A 9,558-nucleotide genomic window follows, 5' to 3' on the forward strand; every position below is an offset into this window, starting at 1 on the left:
TCAGACCATTCTATTGCCCATCCAATCATTTGTTCGGCCAAATCAAGCTTGGCCAGAATTTTCATAATCGGGTAGTCAATCTGGACTATTATGCGATGATTTTGAAAATACATTTGCATTCTTCGTCCGATGACCACTAGTGCCAGGACTACCTTTTCAATCATTTGGTAACGAATCTCGGCTTCGTGTAGCACTCGGCTAACGAAGTAGACCAGTTGTTCTTCTTTTTCAACTTCTTGCACTAAGTTTGCATTGATCGCCTCCTCAGATACTCTGAGATATATTATTATGGACCCCTGAGCGTTCAAATTTTGAATGACCGGGGGAGTTGCTAAGAAATTTCTTGCAGAGGTGTAAGGTACGCTTTAATCAGTTTATCACTATACACTCTTAACACATAGTACTTACTTATCGTCGGAGTACCTTTTTCAGGTCAAACCTGACCGAGTACCAAAAATTAAAGAAGAAGACTTGAAGTAAGGAGCGAGGAGGCAACCGACACATCAACAATTGTGCATCCAATTTCAAGTACTATCTAGGCCCACTTTGTCTATACAAATACATTATTAAACTACTACTTAAAATTTTCATAACACATAAGTAATTCATAAGTATATTAGATAAATTACAAGAAATCATATTATTGTAATTCATAAAAACCTTAAAACAAAACATGAATTTTCATTATCACAATAACTCGTTCATATAGATCATTCCTTGATGTACATTTTCAAATATTTACATACTAAGTTCAGTTAACATAAATGATCAATTTATAACTGCTAACTTTATTATTTTTATCATCCATTTACGACCTTTGTTAGATATAAAAGCAATATTATGAGTAAATATTTTGATATCAATATATATTTCAATTATTTACTATATCTAAAATTAAAAAAAAAATCCTATGTCTTAATTATTTTTCACTAAAAATCAAAATTCTAGTTATGAATGACTAAAATCTAGAATTAAAACCTTTATAAAGAGTAAATTTTTCTAATATGTGTACTTAAATGGTATCGTATCTCAACTCTACAACTAATGCAACAAATTCTAAATTTGTTGTTGTCAAATGAGTTACTTCTAAATTTGTTTCTTAATACTTAGTCTTGTAAAATTGTTTTTAATCTCTTCCAAGTAATGAATAAAAGGTTCAAGAGTCCTCTTTGGTTATCTTGGCAGTGAATATTGTTGAATCTATCTTAGGTGATATTTTCTTAAAAGGAACCAACTTGGTCTTTAAGTTCTAGGTTGAAAAGATGAATAAGGAAGAATCATAAAGTGAAGACGATGAACCAATTCAAATTTTCAAGAGACTGAAATGTCATCTTAAAACTAGAGTGAAAGCCAATAAGATGACCTTCAACCAAAGAAAAAGTAATGGTAGTGATGTGCATCAATATCATAGGATTTTGTTTTAAACTGATGTGAATTGATTTTAGATGTTTTCATTTATGGTGACACTTTTACTTTAAATTAGAATTTTAGCAATTAATGGTGAGGACCTAAGGAAGATTCCCAGTGGACACGAACTTAACCAAATGGTTAAGTAAGTGTGAAGGTTCACTTCACAAAGACAAAGATGGAAAAACAAGATATGGTGAATATGGAATGCAATTGTAGAAATGAGAAATGAAATGGGAATATGGTAAGCATCAATGGTGGTCATCGCCAAACCAAATGATGATGCATACTCAATAAATGAGCCAAAACCCAAGAACACAATTCAAGGACAAATATAAAATTCAAGAGAATAAATGGAATGGAAAACTGGAAGGGAAAATGGAAGAAGGAACTTAAGGAAGGGGTGGTGAGAATGATCACACCACTTGGGGTGTGGAGGCCACCAAGATGAGTGGAAGAGCCGCCACTTGAGAGTCTCACACTCCTCAAGATAAGACCATGTAAAGAGGAAACAAGCCTCACTATAAGCTCTCACAAATTGTGTATAGTTTCTTTACTTCTCAAAATTCAACTTTGAAAATACAATGGGTAGGCCTCCTATTTATTGGTGAAGGAGTCTTGGAAAACAAGCAAGAGGGGTAGGATAGGAAAAGGGAAAAAATTGGCAGCCTTAGGGTTTGACTAAGTCAAACCCACACCCTAGGCTTGTCCTTCTAAAAACTAGGTCAAATTGTCTTCCTAAAGGGCTAAGAACAAGCTAAAATGATAATTCCACTCCCTATTATGCTAAAGCCACCTTATTTTAGCCTATCTTTGCTATTTGGACCCCTAAGTGAGCCCAAATTATTTACAAACATATTCTATATTTTAAGAAGACCAAAAGGAATAACTTCTGATATTCGAGTTTATAGCTTATTCTTCTTTTGCTGATTCTTTCTTGAGGCTTGGTGGGGCCTGACTTTATATCTTTTGAGATGATTGACCCTTTTGGGAAATGCTTGTTGTGTCCTTAGTTATTTGTCGGTTTGTATCATAAACTCACAATGTACTTCCTTAGGTTACTATTGAGAGTTTCTTTGTTTTTTGTTTTTCTTCTCATGGGTTTTGTCTAGTTCCCTCATTTTTTTTTCTTTTTTCTTTTTTGGTTTTATACTATTTTTCTTAAGTACTTAAACGATTTGATAATTTCTTAAGTAAAATAATTTTTCCCATCAATTTACAACCTTTAAAGTTTGTTCTTATTGTGGATAAGTTGTCCTTCTTCCGAGGTGTATGTGAATATTATAGGAATCTCCGAGTTGTTCCACCGAGTGGTGATACACCTGCAGAAAATTCTCCAACGATCAAGTTAGTAAGAATACAAATAATTTTGTAGTTGAGTAATGAAATAAGATAAGAGCTACTTCTTGAGAGGATTGAGGTATTTATAGACTCAAGGGCTTAAGTAGAGACCAATTAAGTGGCTACTTTGTTGTAACCGTTTAGGCCACGTTCTTCCCTACGTGTGCCCTATCATTAAGATGACTTGACAGTTACTTGATAGTTGAGGTCGAACTTTGAGTAACGTGATGTCGAACTATAAGGTGAACTGTCATAACTGTTTTAACAGTTTTTATCCATTAATATATGATATATTATAAATCCCTATTATTACAAAGTCCATATTACATAACTTTTTTAACTTAGAAATATTTTTTAGGTATTTATATGAGATATTTTTCACCCTATCTTACTTTAAAGATCACTTTGAGTTTCAAACCCACAACATTAATAAAAAAAATCATTTTTTAAATTATTACTTGTAATATCTTCCAAAATATTTTTTTTTTTAACATGTCGATCAAAATAATAATTGTATAATAACTAAGAACATGTCAAAAAATAAATGTTAAAGATGAGGAGACACGATCTTTCGTGTCAAAATTCTTGAAACAACGTAATGAAATATATACTATGCTACTTAGAATCAGTTAAAAAAATACAAACTTTAAGAATTAGATAATATTAATTAAGATTTATATAAAAATTATAAAATGTATTTAAATATATATATATATATATATATATAATTGAGTAATATAAGGTAGAAATTTTTCTTTCTTTTAACCATTTTGATTTTACTTTTACAAAATACTTATTTTACTATATTATATATTTTTATTTTAGTAAGAATAGATTTGATTTAATAGTGATTTCATATTTACATCTAAAGGACCTGGAATTCTACCTGATGGGCTTTGAGCCCGTTCTATTCCACAAATGAAACCCAAGTAACTAACTAAATAAACAAGTAATGTTCCCGAGTCGAAAGCCACGTGTCTTACACTAACCGACTCCATTAAAGTTACCACGTGTCATACATTAACCGAGTCCTTTAAGTTGCCACGTGTCATACATTAACCGAGTTCTTTAAGTTGCCACGTGTCAGGAACATGGAACTCTCCAACCCCATCTTTATCCAATCATTCCCTTGTAATCACACACGTTGCACTTCCTACTGCACCTTTTAGCACATGTCCTCTTCCATGCAAACCCATCACCTCCACCTCTTCTTCTTTTTAACTACATAAATTCCCTTCCGCAGCCCCACAATCTACATTCTACTGCTACATTACACCACTTCAACAAAACTACTTACCAAACAACAACATGGCGTCTCAACAGTTGACTCGCAGAGAAAACGCCACCACCGAGAAACGGGTTCACCTTCAGAAGGACACGGTTCCCAAAATGGCTACCCAGTTTGAGAACCTTGCAGGGAAAGCTAATGAATCAGATATCACTCGTGGGAAAGAGCCTCCGCAAGCGTTACAAGGTGGAGATCAGGTCAAAAGGCATGCAGGGAAAGCCGCTGGTGACGTTGGTGGACGTGGGAGAGACAGAGAGACTCAAGAGTCCCTATCTGACAAAGTGAATGATGAGGGTCACAAAGAGAAGGTAAGGGACCATGAGCCAAATGTAGTTGGAAACGAAGGGAGAGAAGGTGATGGCGGTGTTCGTGCTGTTGGGAAGTTCGAAATGAAAACTGAAGGGGGAGAAAGAGGGAACAAGGATAGAGAAGAACTGGAACCACGAACCAGAAAGGTTAAAGGAAGAACACAAAGAGGAAGAGAAAGTGAAGGACAAGTAGTGGCAGAGAAAGGAAGAGGAGGAAAACTTGGTGCTGAAAATGAAGGTGCTAGTGCAACCGCGACGATATCTTGTACGTTGGAAAAAGGTGACAGTAATACTCAGAAACCAAGAGAAGAGAGTGAAAGTGAAAAATCTACTTTGGAACAGGTTTTAACCAACACAGATAACGCTTGTAACGACCTGAAGAAGAGGTACGAGAGAACGAAGCAAGCAGCGAGTGAGACGCTGAACAGCACAGCACAAATCGCAACACAAGCGAAGGACGCAGCGGTTGAGAGGGGTCAACAAGGCTATGCTGTAACCAAAGACACCATTTCAAGCGCCGCAAAAACCGCTTCGGAAAAAACTGCGCCGGTGGCAGAGAAGACCAAAGGGTACACACTTCAAGTGGCGGAGAAGGCCAAGAGTGCGGGTGGCACGACAGCGAGTTACGTCGGAGAGAAAGCGGGCCAAGCGAAGGACGTTGCCGTGGAAGGTGGGAAGAGTGCGGCCGGATACGCTTCGAAGGTGGCTGCAGATTTGAAGGACAGGGCGACGGTGGTGGGGTGGACGGCGGCCAATTTTTCGACGGAGAAGACGGTGGAAGGGACGAAGATCGCGGCCCATTTGGTTGAGGGGGCGGCGGGGTATGCGGGACAAAAGGCCGCTGAACTTGCTTCAATGTCGGTAGGTGCTGTCAAAGGTTTGGCTGCTTCAGCTGGTGAGTCTGCTAAGGGATACACTGCAAGAAAGAAAGAAGAAGCGCAGAGGGAATTGGAGGCCAAAAGAGCATCTCAATCTCAGGTTCATTTAATATAATCACTCTTATTTGTCATATTCTCATTAAATCAAAATTAGTTTCTTACTTCAATCATCCGTGTTAGCTATTTTACTTTAGTAGTACTATTTTCTAATCAGAATTGGTACAATTTTGGTTATGGACAAAATTTGACAAAGAGTTTTAGATGTTTGTAATACTGTTTCTAATCTGGTATTCCTACCAGATAGACAGATGAACTTTGCACACCTCATGAATCGGAATGTAGAACCAAGATACATGATCAAGTACAAGTTATTAGTATTCAACTTCTGGAATTGAGGGGTTGTGTTTGTTTTGTGTACTTGTTGAAGTAGGAGTGTAAGAAAAATGTGTTTCAATTAGCCTTTTGGAAGACTATAAACTGAGAATTGGCACTTTGATTTAGATAGCTGAAGAGACGCAATCGGAAGGAATTGGCGAAACTGTGAGCCAGCATGCCGAAAAACCGAAGACAGGTGGGGAAAGCTCTCAGCAGGAGGGAAGTGGAAGCGCTCCGTTGACAGCAATAGGCGAAACCGTGAGCAATGTTGGGGCGAAAGTGAAGAAACCATTTGTGAATCTTATGGGATCAGGAGAAGGGACCGAAGAAGAAAGCGGGAATGAGAGAAGTGGAGGGCATGAACAAGGAAAGGGTATGAGTGGTCAAACATTGAAAAGCGTTAGTGAGAAGTTGGGTGATGCCAACATCACTGATAACATCACCTAGGGAGGAAGCGAGGTGTCAGGAGGAGCCGGTGGAGTGTTGGTGGAGAGGGTGAAAGAGAGTTGAGTTGAGTCTACGTGAGCCCTTGTGTTTTAAGGTTTAGTTTTATGCCATACTTAGTTTCTGTAATTTTCATGTTTTGGGTTTTTGTGACTAAATAAGAATCTCCTTTTTTTAGATTACCAAGAACTGTTAAAATATGTGTCTGGTCGTAAACAATGCGTGTGGCTTCCTAAGCATGCAAAATAAGGTGCTACAAAATTACTAATTGTGTTCTCCAAATATCATTCATCCTTGGTTTAAACATATTTTACAAGCTACCATCGGATATCAATTAAACTTCTTTGCTGTGGTTGGGAACTTGCACGAGTGATGGCGGTTAAAACAATTTTTAATGTTAAAACATGATTGGATACAAATTAATTGAGGTGAATATCTGTCAATCAACATACGAATCCATCATCTCTAAAGAACTTTATATGGTGATGGTGTAGCATTAATTTGACATGCAACTAATACTTTATAAAAGAGTTTTCATGGTTACCATCAATGGAAATTTATCTTATTTTAAAGCAAGCAGATGGAAGGAATTCAGAGTAATGTACAAGTTCGTGTTTATGAACATGAATAATTATTAGTTGATACCCTGTTCAAGTGAAACAGAGAACTAATGAATACTTGCCTTTCACCATATTTTTGAGCCTTTCAAGAGTCCCAAATGGGGCCAAAGGCAGGGATGTTAGCCCTCTTGCATGCCCTAAGGACGTCTCTACTGCCTTCAGGGTTGCTTGTGACGATAACAACTTCAACATTCCACCTAATGGCTGCATTCACGCTTATCTCAGCTACATTGGGACGACCAGAAATTGCTGTGTCATGCACCATAACTTTCTCTTTCGGGTATTTGTTGACCAATTCTCTTATCTCCTTTCCAAAGTTCAATTCAATATCCTTGGCCACCCAAATTAAGCACACATTAGCTTTACTAGGCTGCAAAAGAAATGACAAGAACACACAAATCCCTGACCCTGTGGCAACCAACAACACCCTTTGATACAAATTCACTAGGTAAGGCAAGCCTGCAAAATGCATGGTGCGGACCCAAAGATGCTTTGGTGGGGCACTAATCAAGGACTTGGTAAAGTCACCAACTGCACCAGCAAGCATCATGTGCTCTTTCTTTCCATCAGATATGATCCCAAAGGCATGCCATTCTGACAAGGGCGACGGACTTACTCTCCCTAGTAAACCTGCTTTAACACCCCCTTCGAACCTGATGATTGAGGCGTGGCTCGATGGAGCTGACACACAAACTTGTTTCCTTCTAACACTCAGCCAAGGAATGAGAATGAGAATTGTGATAGCTAAAGTGAACCAGAACTCTTGCTTCTTGACCACCTTAGACATGGTCAAGTCATAAGTTTGTGAGCTAGATTCATAGCTTATGGAGAGAAGAATGAATAGCCAGAGAAAGACGAGAGCCATCCATCCAGCAAAACGGTGGATTCTCTCAAAAACATTGTGATGAAGGTGGCGGACAAGAGGAAAAGCTGCTAGGGAAGAGAATAGAATGAGTGAGAGGATGATGAAAGCAACCCCTATAATCTCTGGGGAAGTTTTGTCTTTGTTTTTCAAAGTAAGAACTAGGGAATAAACAATCCAGGCTATAGAAGAAACCCCACAACCACTATGGATTCCTCCAACACTTTGAAGGAATGAAGTGGTGGCAGTTTTGATTCTAAGAGAAACACAAGGCCTCCCAATGGTCTTCACAACCAACCAGAAAACAACTCTCAAAAATGCCTCACTTCTACACAGTGTTAGAGCTAGAATGTTCCCAATAGAGAACAGTGTAGCTCTTGTCTTGGCGTAAGGGAAATACCCTACTGCTGAAAGAGCCAACGCCACCACATTCAAGGCCACGCAAACCATAAATAGCCCTTTGTAGAATGTGAACTCTTGATCTAGCAGAATTATGGACAGCCTTGACCTCTTTGGTGGATCAGTTCTGGAAACTAGCTTTTGCACCTTAACACCATTAGCTTTATCAGATTTTTCTATATCTTGAAGTTCAGCTATGAACTCTACCTCAAAATCACTATCATCAATGTCGATGTCACAGAAGTGGCTGCTGGCCCTGCTCCGAGTTGGACTAATTGTATGAGGTTGAGGAAGAACTTTGAATGAATTGGTTCGAGTCCATGGAAGCCAAAGCCAAGTTCCAATTTGTTCCTGCTTTGTTGGTGATACAATTGCAAAGGGGTTGCTTCTATTAGGATTGATTTCAAATGCTACCCCACGACAACTTGAAAACCTGGCTATCTTTATCTCTGTGCTTTCCATTGCTTATGAATTGATAAGCTATTGGGTTGAGTCTAGCAATGATAAATAGATAATATCATAATCCATTGCAGCAATAAGTGATGGAATTTCTTAAGAGGGTTGCATGTTAGCTCTTAGATAAGGAAGGCTTATAATGTATGCTAAAACCTCTTAAAACACTTACGTGAAATTCTCTTAATTATAGAAAATATTAAATTAAGGAGGGTGAAATTCTCATGTATACTATTTTTTTTATTTTTTATCAGCTCATGTATACTATAATAAAAGCTATAATGTAGAGTTAAGATTAATTTGAAATGGAAAATGTTATCATGTGATCTCAAAATTCAATCTTTTGTAATCATTCATGCCATAGCATTTAACTATTATCCTAAGGTCAATGGTTAACGAAATAGATATGATGATAATTATTGTTATAGGAAGGAGTGTGTGGCTAGAACTCTTGGTTAGTTATTTATAGTATAGTAATCTTTTGGAATATCAAGGCAAATATTAATAAAATGAGAGAATGCTGATTAATTAGCAGAAGTATGATTATTTAACACTTGCTATTCAGATTAATTTCGTTATATTACTGCTTGTTCAAACATGATAAGCTCTTCAATTAGTACACAGTGTATTCTGACAAAATAAACAATAGGCACATTCAGTGCACGTTCGAATGTGCTGATATACCCACCAAATCTCTTTGATATTGTTGGTGAGGTCCTACGAACGTAGCATTAATGTTGGCCATAACCATAAGTGACACAAATTCTTGTAGTTTACATTATAACATTTTTCCGACAAATGAAACAAACGAGCGGAATCTAATTTACAAACATTAATGAGCCTCAATCATCAGTTTGTCGAAAATGACAGACTAATAGCTTTTTGGGGATGTTCGTGAAACACGAGGAATAAATTTGTTGTTACTCTTATGGCAAATTCTTCTTCTATATCCATGCAACTCCATATTAATTTGTAAAAAGTTAAAAAATCTTTAATTATAACTTCACACTTTTTTTTAAAAATAACTTCAGTTGCATTCACATATATCTCTTTTTTCCTCTAGCATACTTCATTTCTAGCAGTAATATTTCTATTTTTCTGCAGTTCTAGTATTTGATAGAGGAATTCCATCATGTGAGTGTTATCAGAAGATTAACAAAAAAATTTGTTATATTTTACATTC

General features: G+C 37.1%; 2 protein-coding genes across 2 annotated transcripts; one reads left to right on the plus strand and one right to left on the minus strand.

Annotated features, from left to right (window-relative positions):
• The first annotated feature begins 3,887 nt into the window (after positions 1–3,887).
• On the plus strand, positions 3,888–6,230 carry LOC137835403 (seed biotin-containing protein SBP65). Its single transcript, XM_068643887.1, has 2 exons — positions 3,888–5,322; positions 5,724–6,230. Exons 1-2 carry the CDS (start codon positions 4,057–4,059, stop codon positions 6,042–6,044), a joined length of 1,587 nt encoding a protein of 528 aa, XP_068499988.1. The 5' UTR covers positions 3,888–4,056; the 3' UTR covers positions 6,045–6,230.
• LOC137835402 (adenylate-forming reductase 06235) lies at positions 4,688–8,384 on the minus strand. Its single transcript, XM_068643886.1, has one exon. It carries the CDS (start codon positions 8,382–8,384, stop codon positions 6,747–6,749), a length of 1,638 nt encoding a protein of 545 aa, XP_068499987.1. The 3' UTR covers positions 4,688–6,746.
• Between the last annotated feature and the right edge of the window lie 1,174 nt (positions 8,385–9,558).

Source organism: Phaseolus vulgaris, chromosome 5 (genome assembly GCF_000499845.2).
Source record: "Phaseolus vulgaris cultivar G19833 chromosome 5, P. vulgaris v2.0, whole genome shotgun sequence".
NCBI lineage: Eukaryota > Viridiplantae > Streptophyta > Magnoliopsida > Fabales > Fabaceae > Phaseolus > Phaseolus vulgaris.

Coding starts and splice junctions, on each gene's coding strand:
- LOC137835402 (XM_068643886.1), bottom strand. CDS start 8,384: ATGGAAAGCACAGAGATAAAGATAGCCAGGTTTTCAAGTTGTCGTGGG.
- LOC137835403 (XM_068643887.1), top strand. CDS start 4,057: ATGGCGTCTCAACAGTTGACTCGCAGAGAAAACGCCACCACCGAGAAA. Junction 5,323..5,723: donor AAAGAGCATCTCAATCTCAG/GTTCATTTAATA, acceptor ACTTTGATTTAG/ATAGCTGAAGAGACGCAATC.